Consider the following 25,198-nt stretch of genomic DNA (forward strand, 5'->3'; position numbering starts at 1 on the left):
TTAAGTTAATGATTATTTGCAAAAAAAAAAGATTTTCTCATTTCGAACATTAAATATCTTGTCTTTGCAGTCTATTCAATTGAATATAAGTTGAAAAGAATTTGCAAATCATTGTATTCTGTTTTTATTTACGAGTTACACAACGTTCACTGGTTTTGTGTTTTGTAATAACAAATAACAGAATGTCAATATATGACCAATCATGGTGCCAGCTCCACTGTGACTAAGACCTGTTGCTGAGATAAAAACATGTGTGTTTGCCAAGTGTCTTTGTCCAAATAATTCATAGTTTTTATTATTCATATGTTTATTCTGTCCAGTCATGTAGAGCAGACATTCTGTTTCATGACACAAAGTCACCATGAGCAGTATTGAAACTGCCACTAATACATTAATATTCTCCATGCATAATTTCCAAACATTTGTTTTGCTTTAATGTTTTTTTTTTGTTGCTCACAACTTGTCTCTCACACTCACGGTGACATGCCCATGTGTCAAGGTGCAATATGCCAATTAGACGATGACATCATCCACCGTCACCGTCAAGTCCTATGGGAGACGCTGAAGGTCTTTTTTATGTACCGTACACAATTATGTGAAACAATGTGCATTGTAAATAAAAAAAACATTCACGTAACTAAAATGTCATGCGTAACCCAACATTTTTCCGCGTCCACCTTGTGAAGAGACATCATTTGGATTTATACTCACTTGTTTAGAAAGGAAGGTCTTGATAATCTGGTCCCCTCTGCTTTTTCTTTTTTCATCAGGCGTCACCTCGTAATCGTCCTGTAGGACATAATAACATTAATGGTGAAGTCTGACATCATTTATTTTTTGCACCAGTTAAATTGTGAAATCCCCTTACTGGGGCGTATTTATAGATTCTGCATGTGCATCAAACACAACTTCCTAAATTAAAATGTAATGAATAAATACTACCACTGTTCTCCAAAAGGTCCTCAAAAATGTGTTTTTTTTGCGCTCCAAATTTCACAGTCACAGAGAATTAAAACAAAACAAAAATACATTATTTATATTGTTGAGGCTGAAATCAATTTCATCGATGATTAAAATAGTTGGCAAGGGCAATTCAGAGCTGGACACTTGTTTTTTTAAATGAAGCTATTTCATATCATAAGATTAGAGTTGGTCTGAGTCCTCATTTATTGGTTTCAACCTTATAATCAAATATCTTTGAATTTCACACTGTTTGAATGAAATAAGGTTACCTGAAGTACGTCTATAAATCAAACATCTACATATCCATAAGTAGTTGCAGTTTATGTATGTATGTTCATCTAAAAAAATATGTTTGCAGCGATTCAATAACTATAGGCCACTACTTTTTCCGCACGCTTTGAACCTTGCAGCTTATAAAACGGTGTAGCGAATTTGTGGATTTTTCTTGGCTAACGGCCATAATGTTTTGTATTCAACAAAAAGTTTTTTATATTACACCCACAGAGACACTGAAAACGTGTGTTATTGCTCGTACTATGGCACCATCTTTTGGACGAGTTTGCTCACGGCATAAGCCGCAGGTTAAAAATGCACTTCCTGTTTCGTTCCTTGAACCGGAAGTATTCGTCCGTAGCATTTTTGCTCGAAAAGATTCTTCATTCGTCACTCCAAGCAACGTTTGTACGTTTTACAATAGAACTAAAACAATTCATGCTTACTAAACTGTCCCATGTGTGATGTCTGTAGGAGTGTTTTCATGCATATTTCTACGTGCTATCGTAATGTAATCAAGCTAGTGTCGTTAGCATTAGCTAATATGCTAACACATTTACAAGTGTGTGTGGTATTATCATTACCTTATAAATGGCATTCTTTTGTATTGTTTTAGTTTCGTAGATCCACCAAAACGTCACCGTGGAGTTAATGAGTCTGTTTGTCTGATTAGGGCGGAAGCTTCTGGAGCTAGTAAGTCCATGACGATGACTTCTGTTTTGTTTGATCAACCGTTTTACTGCCGTGTGACAGGCACCGTTTGGAAACAATTAAGGTTTACAAAATCCTTCGTACTCGTATGTATGTGCGGCTTATAGTACGGTGCGGCTAATAAATGTAAAAATATTTATTTATTCAAAAATGTTGTGGGCGTGGCTTGAATACCAGTGCGCTCTGTAGCCTGGAAAATATGGTATACAAGCCTGATGAAAATGGCATAATGAAACTACAGCAAAATATCATTATTTAACCAATATAGGGCAACTGTCATTCAAAAATAAACATAAAAGAAATCTGTCTGGAGCCGCAAAAAAAATTAAAAGTCTTATATAAGTGTTATAATGAAGGCAACACATGATGTAAGTGTCTATATTAGCCTACTATCAAAGGCTGACTCAAATCTGTGTTGACAGAAATGTTGTATTTTAATATTTATTCCACAAATCTTTGCAACATTGGAAATCATTAGTAAAATGGAGGCTTCTCACAGGATGAGATAACTTCTGGAAATTACCGGCTCAGAATGACCAAAGGTATAGATGTGTGTGTTCAAGTTAAAGGTAACGGCAGGCTGTCTTCTTCTAATGGATTTATTACAATCTTTGCAAGCTGGGTAACGTTTGCTGTGGTCTGGAACAACATGGCAAACAAACAACTATGAGAATGCAGCCAATATTACATACAGATAATGTGTGATGAGACATGCAAACATAAATTGTATACACAGAGGACATAAGTAAAGGAATTTAAATGAGCTCAAATATACCTACAAACGAGGCCTAATGATGCAATATGTACATACAGCTAGCCTGAATAGCATGTTAGCATCGGTTAGCTTGCAGTCATGCAGTGACCAAATATGCCTGATAAGCACTCCAGCAAATCAATAAAATCAACAAAGCTCACCTTTGTGCATTCACGCACAGCGTAAAACGTTTGGTGGACAAAATGAGACACAGAAGGAGTGGCATAAAACACGTCTTTCTGTGGCAGCGTCGGAGAAAGTTGTACACGTAAACAGACCACGATAAGTTCAAGGATCGCTGAAATTGGCAGGACAAAACGGCGCTCGCCAAATACTCTCATCAGTGAAGCATGTTTAATATAAAACGGTTGGATTTCTAACAATTAGGAAGGTTTGTGTCATGCTTGCTCTCTTACAGAAACAATATCAAAACAAAAATGATATTTTTTTCTTCATATTTTTCCATTTTCACACATCTCTGAAAGAGGTCCAGGGAGCCACTAGGGCAGGGGTCGGCAACCCAAAATGTTGAAAGAGCCATATTGGACCAAAAATACAAAAACAAAACTGTCTGGAGCCGCAACAAATTAAAAGCCATATTACATACAGATAGTGTGTCATGACATATACATTGAATTGAGATGACTTAAAGGAAACTAAATGACCTCAAATATAGCTACAAATTAGGCATAATGATGCAATATGTACATATAGCTAGCCTAAATAGCATGCTAGCATCGATTAGCTTGCAGTCTTGCAGTGACCAAATATGTCTGATTAGCACTCCACACAAGTCAATAACATCAACAAAACTCACCTTTGTGCATTCATGCACAATGTTAAAAGTTTGGTGGACAAAATGAGACAGAAAAAGAAGTGGCATAAAACACGTCCTCGAAAGTCGGAGAAAGTTATACATGTAAACAAACTACGTGAGTTCAAGGACCGCCAAAATTAGTAGGACAAAACGGCGCTCGCCAAATACTTGAGTCAGTGAAGCATGTTTAATATAAACAGTGTGCTTTATAACAATTAGGGAGGTTTCTGTCATGTTTGTCCTCCTACAGAAACCATATTAAAACAAAAAATATATTTTTTTCCCCTCATCTTTTTCCATTTTTCATACATTTTTGAAAAAGCTCCAGAGAGCCACTAGGGCGGCGCTAAAGAGCCGCGGGTTGCCGACCCCTGCACTAGGGTGACGCTAAAGAGACCCCCGGATTAGAGCGACAGTTAGTTTATTATTGTGGTTGCAGTGGTATAAAACAATTGTGGATCATATTAAACTCATATGTAACCCAACATTTTGGCTGTTTATAAAATGTTGGTGTAATGAGCGACACACGTTGACAAAATTGTAGGGATGCTTCCATTAAAAAAAAGACAAACCCACAATGGCTGAGAGAAAGCCAGTTAAAAGCCTACTGAAATAAATAAATAAATGATAAATGGGTTGTACTTGTATAGCGCTTTTCTACCTTCAAGGTACTCAAAGCGCTTTGACACTACTTCCACATTTACCCATTCACACACACATTCACACACTGATGGCGGGAGCTGCCATGCAAGGCGCTAACCAGCAGCCATCAGGAGCAAGGGTGAAGTGTCTTGCTCAGGACACAACGGACATGACGAGGTTGGTACTAGGTGGGGATTGAACCAGGGACCCTCGGGTTGCGCACGGCCACTCTCCCACTGCGCCGCGCCACGCCGTCCCTATATATATATATATATATATATATATATATATATATATATATATATATATATATATACATATATATATACATATATATATATATATATACATATATATATATATACATATATACATATATATATATATACATATATATATATATATATATATATATATATATATATATATATAAATGATTTTTTAAAATTCAAACGGGGATAGCAGATCCATTCTATGTGTCATACTTGATCATTTCGCGATATTGCCATATTTTTGCTGAAAGGATTTAGTAGAGAACATCGACGATAAAGTTCGCAACTTTTGGTCGCTGATAAAAAAAAAGCCTTGCCTGTACCGGAAGTAGCGTGACGTCACAAGTTGAACGTCTCCTCACATTTCCACATTGTTTACACCAGCAGCGAGAGCGATTCGGACCGAGAAAGTGACGATTACCCCATTAATTTGAGCGAGGATGAAAGATTCGTGGATGAAAAACGTGAGAGTGAAGGACTAGAGTGCAGTGCAGGACGTATCTTTTTTCGCTCTGACCGTAACTTAGGTACAAGGGCTCATTGGATTCCACACTCTCTCCTTTTTCTATTGTGGATCACGGATTTGTATTTTAAACCACCTCGGATACTATATCCTCTTGAAAATGAGAGTCGAGAACGCAAAATGGACATTCACAGTGACTTTTATCTCCACGACAATACATCAGCGAAGCACTTTAGCTACGGAGCTAACGTGATAGCATCGTGCTTAACTGCAGATAGAAACAAAATAAATAAGCCCCCTGACTGGAAGGATAGACAGAATATCAACAATACTACCAAACTCTGGACCTGTAACCACATTGTTAATGCTGTACCGCCTGACGAAGCCTAGCAATGCTGTTGCAAACGACGCCATTGAAGCTAACTTAGCTACGGGACCTCGATAGAGCTATGATAATAACATTAGCTCTCCACCTACGCCAACCCTCATCTGCTCATCAACACCAGTGCTCACCTGTGTTCCAGCGATTGACGGCGCGACGAAGGACTTCACCCGATCATCGATGCGGTCGGCGGCTAGCGTCGGATAGCGCGTCTGCTATCCAAGTCAAAGTCCTCCTGGTTGTGTTGCTGTAGCCAGACGCTAATACACCGATCGCATCTACAGGTATCTTCTTTGCAGTCTCCATTGTTCATTAAACAAATTGCAAAAGATTCACCAACACAGATGTCCAGAATACTGTGGAATTTAGCGATGAAAAAAGACGATTTAAGCTGGTGACCGACCTATTCCAAAATGTCTGATTCAAATACTGACGTTACGCGCATACGTCATCATACCTAGACGTTTTCAACCGGAAGTTTCCCGGGAAATTTAAAATTGCACTTTATAAGTTAACCCGGCCGTATTGGCATGTGTTGCAATGTTAAGATTTCATCATTGATATATAAACTATCAGACAGCGTGGTCGGTAGTAGTGGGTTTCAGTAGGCCTTTAAGAATAGCCTACCGTTACACTTGTTTTTAGCTCGGTGTATTGGGTCATTATCATGTCAACTCCAGCAAAGCCAGGCCCAGGACATAAGAGGCCCCTGAGTGTTTCACATCATGTACAGTGTTTTTTTTACTTCTTTGTACGCTTCATTTTTGCATCTGTAAACAGAGCTGATGTGATGTGCCAAAATGCTCCAAAGGACAGCATTGTTTTGACTTTCATCAACTTAATTACAAAATAAAATCATAGTCTTTTAGGTTACAATAGGCTACTGACTTTTTAATGATGATACAAACGTAATGTGTCCTTTGAGCCTGTTTATAACTACCAAACAACTTCTCCCTGACTTGACATGATGAGCCTTTCTTGTGAATTTGCCCACCCCTTCACAGAGGACAACTTTGCATAAAAGCGGGCTTCACCGCACATCTCAAAATAAAGGAGCACTATCCCGCAGTCAGATACAAATATGGCTGTTGTCATTTTAACCATGAATTGTTCTTTAGCGAACAGACCAGGGGTGTCAAACAGGTTTGCTAAGTATAAAGATGAGCCGACATTTTTGAATGAAAGAAACCGCTGTTCTAAATGTGTCCACTAGATGTCGCAATAGCAATTCTTTGTATCTTTGTAGATTATGCTACATATGTAAAAAAAAAAAAAAAAACACATTATGTTAGTGCACCAGTCGAGCGAAATGAGCAAACTACATACATAACATCCTGTAATTTGATTATAATATTATCTTGATAGATTGAAAATGAACACCAATGACTGCTGAACATTATCACATCATTTATTCAGAAAGTATAAATAACGACAAATAAAGATAGAATACTATTAACCGCAACATGTAAGAGTAAAAAAAACCCCAACAACATTATGATTTGTACATTTTCATAATGTGCTTGTTTTATTTTTAAACAAAGAAAACAATCTGAAGTTGTCTTTATTTTTAAGTTATAGTGCCGTGATTTTACCAGTCCGGCCCACTTGGGAGTAGATTTTTCTCCATGTGGCCCCTGATCTAAAATTAGTTTGACACCCCTGGAAAAGACAAACCTAGCGTGATCGCCTGATCATAAGTGACTTGAATGTTTGCACGTAGGGAGAAGTACAGAGCGCCAATAAACCTTAAAGGCACGTAATATCTTCGGCTTTTCACACACACAAGTGAATGCCACGCATACTTGGTCAACAGCCATACAGGTCACACTGAGGGTGGCCGTATAAACAACTTTAACACTGTTACAAATATGCGCCACACTGTGAACCCACACCAAACAAGAATGATAAACACATTTCGGGAGAACATCCGCACCGTAACACAACATAAACACAACAAATACCCAGAACCCCTTGCAGTACTTACTCTTCCGGGACGCTACAATATACACCCCCCCACCCCATCTCAACCCCACCCACCTCAACCTCCTCATGCTTGCTCCTCATGTCCCAAATTCCAAGCTGCTGTTTTGAGGCATGTTAAAACAAATAATGCACTTTGTGACTTCAATAATAAATATATATTTTTTCCATAACTTGAGTTGATTTATTTTGAAAAACCTTGTTACATTGTTTAATGCATCCAGCGGGGCATCACAACAAAATGAGGCATAATAATGTGTTCATTCCACGACTGTATATATCGGTATCGGTTGATATCGGAATCGGTAATTAAGAGTTGGACAATATTGGAATATCGGATATCGGCAAAAAAGCCATTATCGGACATCTCTATTGGTTATGGTTTGAATTTATATCCAACAATTGCGAGAACGACTTTTTACTGTCAATATCAGCTGCTGAGTTTCATTTTTTTTATGTTTTCTGCTGGTGGCGTGCCTCTGCATTTTTTCAAAGAAAAAAATGTGCCTCGGCTCAAAAAAGGTTGAAAAACACTGACATATAAAATAGGTACGTCCGATAATATCGGACTGCCGATATTATCGGCCGATAAATGCTTTAAAATGTAATATCGGAAATGATCGGTATCGGTTTCAAAATTATCGGTATCGGTTTCAAAAAGTAAAATTTATGACTTTTTAAAACGCCGCTGTGTACACGGACGCAGGGAGCAGTACAGAGCGCCAATAAACCTTAAAGGCACTGCCTTTGCGTGCCGGCCCAGTCACGTAATATCTACAGCTTTTCACACACACAAGTGAATGCAAGGCATACTTGGTCAACAGCCACACAGGTCACACTGAGGGTGGCCGTATGAACAACTTTAACACTGTTACAATTATGCGCCACACTGTGAACCCACACCAAACAAGAATGACAAACACATTTCGGGAGAACATCCGCACCGTAACACAACATAAACACAACAGAACAAATACCCAGAACCCCTTGCAAAACTTACTCTTCTGGGACGCTACAATATACACCCCCCTCACCTCAACCCCACCCACCTCAACCTCCTCATGCTCTCTCAGGGAGAGCATGTCCCAAATTCCAAGCTGCTGTTTTGAGGCATGTTAAAAAAAAAAAAGCACTTTGTGACTTCAATAATAAATATGGCAGTGCCATGTTGGCATTTTTTTCCATAACTTGAGTTGATTTATTTTGGAAAACCTTGTTACATTGTTTAATGCATCCAGCGGGACATCACAACAAAATGAGGCATAATAATGTGTTAATTCCACGACTGTATATATCGGTATCGGTTGATATCGGAATCGGTAATTAAGAGTTGGACAATATCGAAATATCGGCAAAAAAGTAATTATTGGACATCTCTAATATAAAATATGCATACCGCCATAATACATATTTAAATTACTACCTGTCTATCAGGTCATGATTTTGACTCCATTCCGACCTCTGGTGGAGTAGCTGATGCTGTAACTGACTAAATGTGTGTGTTACTGCCACTCACACACAAACATATGGCGCTCTTGGCCATGTGTCTGAACATATGTCGCCATTCACACAGATAGGTACGGCTGTCAAACGCCACACACATTGGATTTCTCAAAGACATGAAAAGCGCCGTGACGCATTTCTGAGGGAAGCACTTTTAACTTGCACAAAGAGAAAAAAAAAGAAAAGAAAAAAAAAGCGTGGTGGGGCAACACTAGCCTGACTCTTTCTATCAGTGCCTTTTTTCCCCCCAACGAGGCCCTGTGTTGCCTGGCAACCACACAGAAAACACGGCAGGATTCCTCAAGGTCCTGGAGTGTCACAGTGTGTCACACTAGCGTCACTAGCTTTCCACTATAAAACACACACACACACACACGTATACATACAGCACATACACACATAAGCCTGGAGATTTAGGCTTTAAAAAGCAGCAGCGTCACGGACACTTCAAAACCGGGCAGAGAGGACATACAGTATATATTATGTAGGACACACATGCTTTTAACATTGATATTATCAACACACCAGTTACATCATATTTATTACAAGACTGATAATACCTTAGACCAGTTACATCATATTTATTACAAGACCGATAATACCTTAGACCAGTTACATCATATTTATTACAAGACTGTTAATACCTTAGACCAGTTACATCATATTTATTACAAGACTGATAATACCTTGGTGTCTAAAGTGCGGCCAGCAGGTAATTTTTTAACCGCCTCATGGCACATTCTAACAACACAATAAAAAAAATTAAGAAATACCCATAAAAAGTGGTATAAAAGAGCTAACTTTTATGAAATGTAGCAAGAACATGTTGCAATGTTGACTCTAATAACACAAAGCTGCCATGCAGGCTGTTTCTTTCTTTAAAAAATAATAATTACCGTATTTTTCGGAGTATAAGTCGCACCGGAGTATAAGTCGCACCTGCCGAAAATGCATAATAAAGAAGGAAAAAAACATATATAAGTCGCACTATGAAAAAAACTGCGACTTATAGTCCGAAAAATACGGTAATCAAAATCAATGTCATTATGAATTATTGACCTATTAAAGGCTTCAATTATGTCACATTTAATATTCCACTTTGAGATATTTTTTGGGGAAAATGCTGCATATTTTGTGTTTGCCATATACAAAAACAAAGCTTTTTTTTTTTTTTTTAAAGAAGGGCTTAAAACGAACAAACAAAAAACATAAACACTTATAATTGACGGATAGATCTGAAGTTGATCTCGAGATTATTGTGTTAAAAGTAAAAAAAAAAAAAAAAAAATATATATATATATATATATATATATATAATTTATTTTTTAACACTTTAATAAGTAAGACTCGTTTGGATCCCCAATAATTTTAGTGGGACTTTTTTTTTTTTTTTTTTTAAAGTGTCATTGCTCAAAATAAAAATAATAGGGATGTCCGATAATGGCTTTTTGCCGATATCCGATATTCCGATATTGTCCAACTCTTTAATTACCGATACCGATATCAACCGATATATACAGTCGTGGAATCAACACAATATTATGCCTAATTTGGACAACCAGGTAAGGTGAAGATAAGGTACTTTTAAAAAATAATAATAAAATAAGATAAGATAAATAAATTAAACACATTTTCTTGAATAAAAAAGAAAGTAAAACAATATACAAACAGTTACATAGAAACTAGTAATGAATGAAAATGAGTAAAATTAACTGTTAAAAGTTAGTACTATTAGTGGACCAGCAGCACGCACAATCATGTGTGCTTACGGACTGTATCCCTTGCAGACTGTATTGATATATATTGATGTATAATGTAGGAACCAGAATATTAATAACAGAAAGAAACAACCAATTTGTGTGAATGAGTGTGAATGGGGGGAGGGAGGTTTTTTTGGGTTGGTGCACTAATTGTAAGTGTATCTTGCATTTTTTTATGTTGATTTAAAAAAAAAAAAAGCGATACCGATAATAAGAAAAAACGATACCGATAATTTCCGATATTACATTTTAACGCATTTATCTCTAAAAAAAATAATTAATTAAAATCAATGTTGTTATGAGTTATTGACCTTTTTAAGGCTCCAATTATTATATAATCTCAAATATTCCACTTAAAATTTTTATTGGGTGAAAATATTGCATATTTTGTGTATTTTCCATAAAAAAAAACATGATTTTCTTTGACAAAAAGGGCATACAACTTAAATCTTTAACAACTTTATATTGACAGATAGACCTAATGTTGATCTAGAGATTTAAACCTTGAATAATAATAATACCAAATAATGACACATTTTAAATATTTTTTGGACCAAAATCCTTTGGGGTCAGTGGAAAAAGTTTGGACACCCCTGCCTGAGACATATAACCTCAATCCTTTTTGTCCAGATCATACCTCACCCTGACCTCAACTTCACTCCACAGTGTAATCATTTACATTGTAGGGGCTCGGCCAAATGGAAAAGACGCCCCTTTACCCTTTAGGAAGCAGGGGTGGGGGTATCCAGCACGCATGCACAAAATGCAATGCGGCCTTTCTTGTGGAACCCCCTGAGCACATTCCTTTCTCGGCCCCACAAACTGAAAAAAAAACGGTCTCATTCCGTGCCTCTGTCACTCTCTCTGTTTGCAGCTTTCATGCACCATATAGAGCAGACCTGGGCAAATTAAGGCCCAAGCCATTAAGATTTTCAATCTGGCCAGCCGGACATTCCCAAATAATTTTTTTTAGATCTTTAAGATGGAAAGTGTAGCTGCCATTATGATGTGCAGTGATGTTTTCAAATGACCAAAAGTCTTGAACTATACAAAATATTTAAATGGTTGGAATCTGCACTTTTGCATGATATACTAGTTACTATGGTAATCTATGTCAGTGTTTTTCAACCACTAGTGTGTCGTAAGATATTGTCTGGTGTGCTGTGGGAAATTATGCAAATTCACTTAATTGGTCCAAAAAATATTATTTGCAAATCAATAATTATGATCTGCAAATAATGTGCCGTTGTCTAGTGTCTGTGCTGTGTAGCGCTCGGCAGGGTAACCATGTAAAACTCCATATCAGTAGGTGGCAGCAGGTAGGTAGTTCATTGCTTTGTAGAAGTCGGAACGCGTCGAGGATGCAGAGCACAGCGGGAGACGGCGTACAGGTAAAAAGGTATGTAACGCTTAAACCAAAAATGAACAAAGGGGAAAAGAAAAGGCAATGAAGCATAGGGATGGTTATGCAAAACGAAAGTGAAACCGAACTGGCCACAAAGTAAACAAAAACGGAATGCTGGACGACAGCAAAGACTTACAGCGTGTGGAGCAGAGACGGCATTCGCAAAGTACATCCGCACGTGACATGACAATCAACAATGTCCCCGCAAAGAAGGAAAGCGTCCGCACTGGAGCATAAAAGATATGCAGTTGGTATTTTTATTGACCTAAAGAAAGCCTTTGATACCATTAATCATTCAATTCTACTAGATAAAATGGGAAGATATGGAGTTAGGGGGCTGGCTGGTGACTGGTTAAAAAGTTATTTAACAAGGAGGGTACAGTTTGTTAAAATGGGTCAATTTTTATCTGATACTCTTGGCATTGCCTGTGGTGTCCCCCAAGGGTCCATGTTGGGGCCAAAACTGTTTAATGTATATATTAATGATATGTTTAATACATCCAAAATACTGAACTTTATACTATTTGCAGACGACACAAATATATTCTACAGTAGTGAGGACTATAATGAGCTCATAAATACAGTAAACACAGAACTAAACATAGTAAAACAAATGGATGGACACAAATAAATGATCTTTCAATATAAATAAAACTAAGATAGTGATGTTTGGAAATCGCAACGTAAAGTCTGAACAGAAAATAAGTATTGATGGTACCCAAATTGAAATCGTACATGAGAATACATTTTTGGGAGTAATAATTGATAGTAAACTATCATGGAAACCTCATGTCAGACACATTAAAACAAAAATCTCCAAAAGTCTCTCAATTATAAACAAAGCAAAACTATTGTTATGATCCGCTGCCCGGATCATATTTTTTGTTTACGTTTTCAAGATACTTGTGTTTTTGGTTAGTTTTGGACTCCTTGAGTGCCTGTTTTGTACACCTGAGTTTGTTGCCATGGCTGCTTATTATTTTCACCTGCCGCGTTTGTTCCCGACACGCACCTGTTTGTCATCACTGACATTATTATTTAAACCTGTCCTCCCTGTCATTCGTTCTTGCTTCGTAGTTTGTTTTCATGCAACAGTTGACGACTTTTGTTCTGGATCTGTACCTGTTAGCTTCCACGCTAGGTTCGGTTACTCGCTAGCTCCCACGCTAGTCTTTCTTAGTTTTACCTTATGTGCTATGAGCACCCTTTTCTTTGTTTCTTCTGAGTTATTCCGTAAATAAATCATTTATTTTACCTTCACGCTGTGTCCGAAGTCCGTTGCATCCTGGGAGAACGAAACCCCGCATCACCATGCGCTCCGGTCGTCACAACTATACCTCAATGAAAATGCACTCCATACTCTATACTGCACCTTGGTACTCCCATACCTTACATACTGTGTTGAAGTATGGGGGAATACTGACCACAACACAATTCATCCTCTGATCATATTACAGAAAAGAGCAGTGCGGATCATTCACAACGTTGGTTATTTAGAACATACTCATAATCTGTTTATGCAATCAAAGTTGCTCAAATTTGATGACCTTGTTAAATATAATACATTAATAATCTTATATAAAGCATTTAACAAATTATTGCCGCCTAATCTACAACGTTTTTTTATAAGACGAGTGCAGGCTCATAACTTGAGAGGCTTTGGATATTTCTTATTGCCGAGAGCTCAAACCACTCGTAAACGTTTCTGTGTGTCTGTATGCGGAGTAAAACTATGGAACAAACTGGACTTACAACACAAGCAATGCCAAACTATTAATCGATTTAAACTATTATACAAACATGGGGTCTGGTTCAAATATAGAGATGAGGGTCTTTAATTTGACCTGCTGCTATACTCTGTCTCAAAGTGTTAACATGTGCTCAATGTTTCCTTACCATTATTGCTATGTTGTCTATTACCATTGTTGCTATATTCATTATTCCTACATTGTTGATACAAATTATTGATACAGTGTAATAATTATTGTTACCTGTGCTAATGCCACTATGATACAACATCTGTATTATAATCCTTGAACAAAGTAAGAGTGAAACTCATGTGAATAATCACTGAATGGAGAACTGGGGGTTAAAATAAAACTGGGGATTATAAAATAAAACTGGGGATTAAATAAATTATCTTCTTCCCACTCCCTTTCAGGCAAAACTGGACAATCATGCATTACATTAATTTATATTATTATGTGTTGTCAACTTGTACTTCTTTATGTCATTGCCTGAAATAAATAAATACATGAAAATGAATGAATGAAAAAAAAATGAATGAATGCTTACACAACAAAATAAATTATCTTGTTTATTTTCAAAATAAAATACTCATGGCGTATCATATTTTACACTTTTCCTAATGGACATGAAGTCAACCTTTCAAAGGTATTCAAACGTAATTTCAGCTCAGTGACACACATGGATGAGGATATGCTGATTCTGGAGGTCCAAAATTAACGAATCATGTACAGGCATATCCCGGGCAGCTATATAGGGGGATGGGGCCTGTGTCAAATATGAGTTGATATGGAAGTCGTTTAAGCAGGGGAGTGGTGGGTGTGTGCAACAGAATCAACTGTTTGTGGTTTGCTTTACTACAACTCTCCTTATTACACGATTATGCACGGATTCGCCAGATCTCGTAAAAGTATGCCCTATTTCACTGGACGACGAAGCCGCAAAAGATTGGCGGTGGGGATTGTCAGACTGTGGATGGCGGCAACGTCGTGTCACGTGAGGGGGGTCACAGCTTGCTGCAAGGTTCGTTCCCCCGGGATGCAGACGGACGACTCCGGACAGGACGTGCAGGTAGGAACATGATTTATTGTCGAAATCAAACAAGTACCAAAAACGAAAAACAAGCCAGAGGAAAAACGTGCCGATCGCACTCGAAGCTAAGGCTAAAACTTAGCACAGGCTAGAAGACAAGGAATACTCACGTAATAGTAGCATGAAGCAAACATTGAAGACAGCCCGACTGACCGACAAAGGCAGGATTAAATAGTCCCTCTGATTAGTGTTCAGGAAACAGGTGAGCGTCCCGAGCACCAATCAGAGACAGGTGGAAACAATAAGCACCCATGGTAACTAAAAACAAACAAGGGTGGACAAAAACAGGAACTAAGGGAGTCCAAAACTAACAGAATATAAGAAAAACATGATCCGGGCCACGGATCATGACACGTCGTTCAGCTACCATTCCGCATCCAGTGGAAATCCTGGCTTCGTTACATAAATAACATTACGAACAAAAATTGTAACTGCCAAAACAGAGAGGACTTAAAGGGGGACTTTGAGGGATGCCTCAGCTACACTATATTGCCAAAAGTATTTGGCCACCCATCCAAATGATCAGAATCAGGTGTCCTAATCACTTGGCCCGTCCACAGGTGTATAAAATCAAGCACTTAGGCATGGAGACTGTTTCTACAAACATTTGTGGAAGAATGGGCCGCTCAGTGATTTCCAGCGTGGAACTGTCATAAGATGCCACCTGTGCAACACATCCAGTCGTGAAATGTCCTCGCTCCTAAATATTCCAAAGTCAACTGTCGGCTTTATCATAAGAAAATGGAAGAGTTTGGGAACAACAGCAACTCAGCCACGAAGTGGTAGGCCACGTAAACTGACAGAGAGGGGTCAGCGGATGCTGAAGCGCATAGTGCAAAGACTTTCTGCACAGTCAGTTGCTACAGAGCTCCAAACTTCATGTGACCTTCCAATTAGCCCACGTACAGTACGCAGAGAGCTTCATGGAATGGGTTACCATGGCTGAGCAGATGCATCTAAGCCATGCGTCACCAAGTCCAATGCAAAGCGTCGGATGCAGTGGTGTAAAGCACATCGCCACTTGACTCTACAGCAGTGGAGACGCCTTCTCTGGAGTGATGAATCACGCTTTTCCATCTGGCAATCTGATGGACGAGTCTGGGTTTGGAGGTTTCCAGGAGAACGGTACATTTCGAGCTGCATTGTGCCGAGTGTGAAATTTGGTGGAGGAGGAATTATGGTGTGGGGTTGTTTTTTAGGAGTTGGGCTTTACCCCTTAGTTCCAGGGAAAGGAAGTGTGAATGCTCCAGGATACCAAAACATTTTGGACAACTCCATGCTCCTAACTAGGGCTGCAACAACTAATTGATTAAATCGATTAAAATCGATTATAAAAATAGTTGGAGATTAATTTAGTCATCGATTCGTTGGATCTATGCTATGCGCGGAGGCAATTAATTTTTTTATTATTTTTATTATAAACCTTTATTTATAAACTGAAACATGTACAAACAGCTGAGAAACAATAAACAAAATAAGTATGGTGCCAGTATGCTGTTTTTTTCCCAATAAAATACTGGAAAATATAGAAATGTAGTTTGTGTGACAACCGGGGCACATGGTGATGCGGGGCTCGTTCTCTCAGGAATGCAGACGGGCGTCAGACACAGCGTGCAGGTAGGAAAAATGATTTATTAAGAATTAAATCAAAAGGGAACAAACAAAAACGTGCTCATAGCACTTAAGGCAAAAAACTAAATGGGCTAGCGTGGGAGCTAGCAAGTGACAAGAGCAGGAAACAAAAGTCGTCATCTGTTGTGCGAAAACAAACTAGGAAGCAAGACAGAATGACAGGGAAGGCAGGCTTAAATAATAATGTCAGTGATGACCAACAGGTGCGCGTCGGGAACACACGCGGCAGGTGAAAACAATAAGCAGCCATGGCAACAAACTCAGGTGTACAAACAGGAACTCGAGGAGTCCAAAACTAACAAAAAACACAAGTACCTCGAAAACGTAAACAAAAATATGATCCGGGCAGCGGATCATAACAGTTTGTCTCTTTTATCCGATTATTAATCAATTAATCGAAGTAATAATCAACAGATTAATCAATTATCAAATTAATCGTTAGTTGCAGCCCTACTCCCAATCTTGTGGGAACAGTTTGGAGCGGGCCCCTTCCTCTTCCAACATGACTGTGCACCAGTACCCAAAGCAGGGTCCATAAAGACATGGATGACAGAGTCTGGTGTGGATGAACTTGACTGGCCTGCACAAAGTCCTGACCTGAACCCGATAGAACACCTTTGGGATGAATTAGAACGAAGACTGAGAGCCAGGCCTTCTCGACCAACATCGGTGTGTGACCCCACCAACGCGCTTTAGGAAGAACGGTGGAAAATTTCTATAAACACACTCCGCAACCTTGTGGACAGCCTTCCCAGAAGAGTTGAAGCTGTATTAGCTGCAAAAGGTGGACCGACATCATATTGAACCCTATGGGTTAGGAATGGGACGGTACTTTAAGTTCATATGTGAGTTAAGGCAGGTGGCCAAATACTTTTGGCAATATAGTGTATACAAATAACAAGCTTGGACCCCAATGTTCTACAAACCCCGTTTCCATATGAGTTGGGAAATTGTGTTAGATGTAAACATAAACGGAATACAATGATTTGCAAATCCTTTTCAACCCATATTCAATTGAATATGCTACAAAGACAACATATTTGATGTTCAAACTGATAAACTTTTTTTTGCAAATAATAATTATCTTAGAATTTCATGGCTGCAACACGTGCCAAAGTAGTTGGGAAAGGGCATGTTCACCACTGTGTTACATCACCTTTCCTTTTAACAACACTCAGTAAACGTTTGGGAACTGAGGAGAAACATTTTTTAAGCTTCTCAGGTGGAATTCTTTCCCATTCTTGCTTGATGTACAGCTTAAGTTGTTCAACAGTCCGGGGGTCTCCGTTGTGGTATTTTAGGCTTCATAATGCGCCACACATTTTCAATGGGAGACAGGTCTGGACTACAGGCAGGCCAGTCTAGTACCCGCACTCTTTTACTATGAAGCCACGTTGATGTAACACGTGGCTTGGCATTATCTTGCTGAAATAAGCAGGGGCGTCCATGGTAACGTTGCTTGGATGGCAACATATGTTGCTCCAAAAGATGTATGTACCTTTCAGCATTAATGGCGCCTTCACAGATGTGTAAGTTACCCATGTCTTGGGCACTAATACACCCCCATACCATCACAGATGCTGACTTTTCAACTTTGCGCCTATAACAATTCGGATGGTTCTTTTCCTCTTTGGTCTGGAGGACACGACGTCCACAGTTTCCAAAAACAATTGGAAATGTGGACTCGTCAGACCACAGAACACTTTTCCACTTTGTATCAGTCCATCTTAGATGAGCTCAGGCCCAGCGAAGCCGAGGGCGTTTCTGGGTGTTGTTGATAAACGGTTTTCGCCTTGCATAGGAGAGTTTTAACTTGCACTTACAGATGTAGCGACCAACTGTAGTTACTGACAGTGGGTTTCTGAAGTGTTCCTGAGCCCAGGTGGTGATATCCTTTACACACTGATGTCGCTTGTTAATGCAGTACACCCCGAGGGATTGAATGGTCACGGGCTTAGCTGCTTACGTGCAGTGATTTCTCCAGATTCTCTGAACCCTTTGATGATATTACGGAGCGTAGATGGTGAAATCCCTAAATTCCTTGCAATAGCTGGTTGAGAAAGGTTTTTCTTAAACTGTTCAACAATTTGCTCACGCATTTGTTGACAAAGTGGTGACCCTCGCCCCATCCTTGTTTGTGAATGACTGAGCATTTCATGGAATCTACTTTTATACCCAATCATGGCACCCACCTGTTCCCAATTAGCCTGTTTACCTGTGGGATGTTCCAAATAAGTGTTTGATGAGCATTCCTCAACTTTATCAGTATTTATTGCCACCTTTCCCAACTTCTTTGTCACATGTTGCTGGCATCAAATTCTAAAGTTAATGATTATTTGCAAAAAAAAACAAATGTTTATCAGTTTGAACATCAAATATGTTGTATTTGTAGTGCATTCAACTGAATATGGGTTGAAAATGATTTGCAAATCATTGTATTCCGTTTATATTTACATCTAACATAATTTCCCAAATCATATGGAAACGGGGTTTGTATATATAGATATATAGATATAAAGAAACCAAAATGTCTCACTAACGTTAGATTAAAAGCGGTAATTTACTAAACATGCTTATTTACAGTAAAAACTCCTAACCACCCTGTTGTTTATTCACTCAGGGCCAAACTCCTGCATGGTTGTAAACACCCCGCTCCTCTTTATTGTCAGTCGCTTGTGGCGTGTGCAGAATGATCTCCAACACGGTATGACTGCATTCATGGCGGCTTCCCCCGCGCGAAGGGTCGCACTTCCACGGCGGTTTGACAGCGGCAGAGGGAGGGTGAGGGGAGGGGATATATGTGTGTATTTGCAGAGTGTATGTTAGAAATGGATGGTGTGCTGTGGGAAACAATGCTGCCCTTTCTGTGTGGTCACATGGCCGCAAAGATATTCTGGGCATAGATAAAGACTTAAACGTGTCATGTGGGAGGTGTTCCATCTGGAGGAAAACACACAGAGATATAGTGTCGTGGCGCTAACAACACACAGGTGATTTTTGTATTAGTTAAGGATCTGACAGCAAGTCTGATACAAAAACATAGACGAGCAAGTCTAAAGCTTTAGTATAAGGGGGGTTTATGTGATATGCAGTTGCTGTTGGTTGCTAGGCAACCTTTGGATGATGACAAGACTCCAGGAAGTCAGTGCAAACTCACCAAAAGAAATAGTTAGGAATGCCAATAAAACCACCCAAGTGTCGCATCGCAATCTGTCCCCCTTGTTGTTACTCTTGAGCTATGCAGCTGCTGGGTGTGACTTCATTTTTTATCGCAGACGTCTTCACTGGGGGCCGCGGGGCCAAATCCGGCCTGGGAATGACACCATGCCGGCTCGGTTGAAAACTTGGGAGACAAACTTTTTTTCGGCAAATTTCTAAAAACACTAGTGCGCTTGCTGTCTAGAGCGGGGGTCAGCAACCCGCGGCTCTTTGGTGCCACCCTCGTGGCTCCCTGGAGCATTTTTTAAAAAAGGATTGAAAATGGAAAAAGATGGGCAAAAAATATTTTTTTTGTTTTAGTATGTTTTTAGTTTGAGGACAAACATGACACAAACCTTCCCACTTGTTAGAAAGCCCACTGTTTAATATGTTTGTGTGTATGCTTCACTGATGAGCATACTTGCCAACCCTCCCGGATTTTCCGGGAGACTCCCGAAATTCAGCGCCTCTCCCGAAAACCTCCCGGGACAAATTTTCTCCCGAAAATCTCCCGAAATTCAGGCGGAGCTGGAGGCCACGCCCCCTCCAGGTTTATTGTTAGGCAGTTTCATTAACGTCCTCCCAGCACGGCAACAACACACAACAACTGCAGTCACGTTTTCGTCTACCGTAAAGCAGTTTGTCTGCCGTAAACAGCAATGTTGTGACACTCTTAAACAGGACAATACTGCCATCTACTGTACATGCATATGTGACATTATCATCTAGGGCTTTTAGAGAGTGCAGTGTACAACTGCGCACACAACAAGGAGACGAAGCAGAATGCATCATCAGAGAGGGTGTTCAGCATGGTTAGAAAAATAGTGACAGAGAATAGAACAAGGATGGACAATTCAACCCTTAACTCAACAATGAGTAGATGAGTGTTATGTGTGTGTATATGTGTAATTAATGAACACTGAAATTCAAGTATTTATTATATATATATATATATATATATATATATATATATATATATATATATATATATATATATATATATAGCTAGAATTCACTGAAAGTCAAGTAGTCAAGTATTTCTTATATATATATATATATATATATATATATACATATATACATATACATATATATATATATGTATATATATATATATATACACATGTATATATATATGTATATATATATATATGTATATATATATACATATATATATATACATATATATATATATATATATATATATATACATATATATATACATGTATATATATATATATATACATATATATATATACATATGTATATATATATATATACATATATACATATACATATATATATATATACATACATATATATATATATATATATATATATATATACATATATATATGAAATACTTGACTTGGGGAATTCTAGCTGTAAATATACTCCTCCCCTCTTAACCACGCCCCCCGCCACCCCCCACCTGCCGAAATCGGAGGTCTCAAGGTTGGCAAGTATGCTGATGAGAGTATTTGGTGGACATCGTTTTGTCCTACTCATTTTGGCGGTTCTTGAACTCACCATAGTGTGCACTGTGATGCAACAGTTTGTTTACTTGTAAAATCTTCCACTCCTTTGTCCACCAAAATGACGTGACGTGACGAGGTTGGTAGAAGGTGGGGATCGAACCAAGAACCCTCAGGTTGCTGGCACGGCCACTCTCCCAACTTCGCCACATCGTCCCCCTTTAAACCATAACCAAGCATGCATCACTATAGCTCTTGCCTCAAAGTAGGTGTACTGTCACGACCTGTCACATCACGCCGTTTTTTTTGCTATTTTCCTGTTTGTAGTGTTTTAGTTCTTATTTTGCGCTCCTATTTTGGTGGCTTTTCCTGTTTTGTTGGTGTTTTTCCTGTAGCAATTTCATGTCTTCCTTAAACGCCATACCCCGCATCTGCTTTGTTTTAGCAATCAAGACTTTTTAAGTTGTTGCTATCCTTCTTTTTGGGGACATTGTTGATTGTCATGTCATGTTCGGATGTACTTTGTGGACACCATCTTTGCTCCACAGTAAGTCTTTGCTGTCGTCCAGCATTCTGTTTTTGTTTACTTTAGTTTCGTTCTGCATAGCCTTTCCTAAGCTATTGTGTATTTTTGGTTTAAGCTTTAGATACGACGACAAACCCTTGTCGAACAACGTGCTCCTGACATCTACAAAGCAATTAACTACCGGCAGCCACCTACTGATATGGAAGAGTATTACACGGTTACTCTGCCGAGCTCTAGACAGCACCGACACTCAATGTGACAGTTTGACCCCACACTGTCACTGTTTGACCTTTAGACTTCCTCACAAACTGTGCACATTTGTTAGGAAGCTCAACATGGACACACAAACATTCAATTTTGTTAGCCAGTGAAAAGCATGTGCTCAACAAACAAATAATTACCTGTCACTCACCATGGCTCTGAACAATTGACCAAAAGAGTCAGGGTGGGGTTGAGGGCTTTATATAGGTGACCACACCTGCAGTCACTAATTAGGCCAAATTTGGGTCGAACCATGATCCTCAAAAGCTGGGTGTTACAGAAGGACACTGGACATTTAAAAGTTGTGTTGTCTAAGCTTGAATATACTATGTAAAAAATGACTGCTCTACACATGCAAAAGTATTATGTGAATACTTTTTAGACATGTGATGGTTATTTATGGTGTAATTTACAAAATAACTGTTTTCTTAATTCCCCCTGTCAAATTGGTCCCAGCTAGTGGGCGGGGCTAAGGGCTATTTAAGTTGGAAAATGCTGTTTTTCTGACAGTCTGCTGTCGGTCACTGCCAGAGGAGGATCTCTGTCCTGAGCAGGAGTTTCGGTCTCCATGCATCAAACATCAACTGAGATTGTGGGTGCTTTGTTTTTTCTGTCGTTGTTCACCTTTTGACACTTTTTGGGATTTCAATAAATGTTTGTAAACTGTTACCAACTGCGTGCCTTGCCATCCTTGATTTGAAAGTCTGGTTTGCAAAGGTTACATTACCTTCACCCGAGCCGGGGTGTGACACTCAACAACGGCACATAATTTGCAGATTATAATTACTGGTTGGCAAAAAACATTTTTAACCTAAATAGGTGAAATTACATAATCTCCCACAGCACACCAGACTGCATCTGCACAGTGGTTGAAAAACACTGCTTTAGTGAAGAGATAAATAGACATCTTTCATTCAGCAATGCACATGACACATTGAGCAACAAACAGGAGCTCTGTCAAGCAGGACACCGGTTTATACACATGTCCCTCCAACAAGGAGGACCTGCCCCTATCGCTACTGCTGTGCCAAATCATGAGGCTCTGTCAGGTTCCCCCGTGACTGGCCGAGAGACCATCCTCAGCTTGCGGGGATTGTTTTGCGATCGTTTTTCGACAAAAAAGCACAAGCGGAAGAGAGGTAAGCTTACTCTGCACCTCAGAAACACAAGTGAAGTGGTACCTCAACTTAAGAGTGCCCCATCTCAAGACTGTTTTGAGATCAAAGCTATCTCTCGGTTAATTGGTATTGTGGAGGGGGGCGTGGCCTGCGGGCCTGCCGCGGAACGGGGTGTGCCAGGACCGGCCTCGAAGACAGCGACAGGGGAGTGGATGGCCCAGGTGGGCCTTGTTATCTAATCACCTGTGGCCTTTATTAGCAGCAGCCGGATTGAGACACGGAGTTGTAGTTGGAGGTGCTGATGAGCGGACGCAGGAGGAAAAGACATTGAGCTGAAAAGCAGAAGCCTATTGCTATTTATGAAAATAAAACAGTGTTATACACTGAATTCCGGGCTCTCGTGGCAGTGTGGGGTGGTCCGAAGAACCCACTAGAGGGCAAACGCCACAGTTATGCTTTAAGGTGAAAGCAAAAACTTGAGTTACACGCATCCCCACACACTAAAAAAATGTCGGGTTAAAAAATAACCCAATTTCAACCCAACTGCTGGTTCAGAAAAGGACAAAATCCTTATTTGAGTTATTTTAACTCAACATTTTGGGTTAATTTTGTCAACCCAACTTTTGCATTGAATTATTTAACCAAAAAGTTGAGTTATGATAACTTAATGTTGGGTTATTCCCAACCAAACTATTGGGGTTGAATTATTCAACCCAAAAGTTGAGTTCTGCTAACTCAATGTTGGTTGATTCATAACCCAACTATTGGGTTGAATTTATTTCACACAAAAGCTGAGTTATGCTCACTACAATGTTGGGTTATTCCAGACCCAACTATTGGGTTGCGCAATTTAGCGATCCTTGACCCAATAGTTGATTAAAAATTATACATTTTACTGCTGGTTTGTCCTACTCCTTCCCAACTACTGATCAGAATATTTTTTATTCCATTAAAATATACTCAAAAGCAAGATATGAGTGAATATTTTTACACAAGAACTATGGTCATATTTTACTGCGTGGATCGTTCTCCCAGGATGCAGACGGGACTCCGGAGGCAAGGTGCAGGTAAGGAATTTATTTATTGTCCATAAATCATGCGGGATACAAACAAAAGAGCACCAGCATGCCGATAGCACGGGAAGCTAATGGAATAGCAAACAAGAAAAGATTAGTTAGTTAGTTAGTTAGTTTATTATTCTTCGGTCAATGGTCAACAAAATAAACAAACAGTTGTACATTCATAGATTGAAAATGAAAATGTTGCAGACCGAAAGGGTTTAGGCTGAAGTTGAACACTTATTGCGCCTAACCCTATAAACAATGTCAAGTACAAGATGAACTTCCGAAAATTATGAAATGTCTTTTGTACAACATATTATAAATACACATTATACACAACATAAACACAGTTCAATTATATACACAGTAAAGGCATGTGAAATATCCTTGTACACGTGTTAAACCTTTGCACCAATTATATACTATATACAAACAATTATACTTCCATTATTATTTATATCTCACATTTAGTTTTTAATTAACATTGATCATAATATTAACTACAGTGTTGATTCAATAGTGATATATTTTTTCAAGACATTGGTCTTAAAGTGTTTTTTAAATGTGTGAATGGAACTGGAACATTTTAAGGAATCATCCAAGCTGTTCCACAGTTGAACCCCCCTGACAGAAACACATCTACTTTTTAAGCTCGTTCTTATGTTTGCTTTCTGAAAGACAGCTGAACCTCTGAGGTCATAGGGATTCTCTCTGGGTTTGAACCTCTCCTGTAGAATCCGAGGCAGCATGTGGTTATGAGCTTTGTACGTCACAATAGAAGTGTTGAGGTCAACAAGATCGTGCAGTTTTAATGTTTTTAATTTAATAAACAGAGCATTTTTATGGTCATGATAATCTGCATAATTTACAATTCTAATCACTTTTTTTTTAAGTAAGAACATAGAGTTGATGTTTGATTTGTAATTGTTACCCCAGATTTCAACACAATAATTAAGATATGGGAGTACGAAAGAATTATATAACATGTTAAGAGCCTTTTGATTTACAGAGTTTTTGAGTTTATGTAACATAGCAATAATTTTTGCCATCTTTGTCTTAAGTATTTTTATGTACAGTTTCCAATTTAATTTATCATCTATATAGATTCCCAAAAATGTTGTTGAATACACCCTTTCTATCTCCATATCATCAATTCTTATATGA

At 38.8% G+C, this 25,198-nt stretch overlaps 1 protein-coding gene across 5 annotated transcripts in view; it reads right to left on the minus strand.

Moving 5' to 3' along the window:
* Positions 1 to 25,198, minus strand: part of grk5l (G protein-coupled receptor kinase 5 like) — a 134,132-nt gene that overhangs the window by 21,899 nt on the left and 87,035 nt on the right. For 3 of the 5 annotated variants that reach the window (XM_061986174.1, XM_061986173.2, XM_061986175.1), the window contains one exon: positions 712 to 789. In XM_061986174.1, coding sequence (XP_061842158.1) covers positions 712 to 789 — 78 coding nt within the window. Of the gene's footprint in view, positions 1 to 711; positions 790 to 21,995; positions 22,058 to 25,198 lie in introns of those variants that run through there. The other 2 variants (XM_061986178.1, XM_061986177.1) reach the window with 2 other exon arrangements.

This window comes from Nerophis lumbriciformis, linkage group LG12, assembly GCF_033978685.3.
Source record: "Nerophis lumbriciformis linkage group LG12, RoL_Nlum_v2.1, whole genome shotgun sequence".
Classification (NCBI taxonomy): domain Eukaryota; kingdom Metazoa; phylum Chordata; class Actinopteri; order Syngnathiformes; family Syngnathidae; genus Nerophis; species Nerophis lumbriciformis.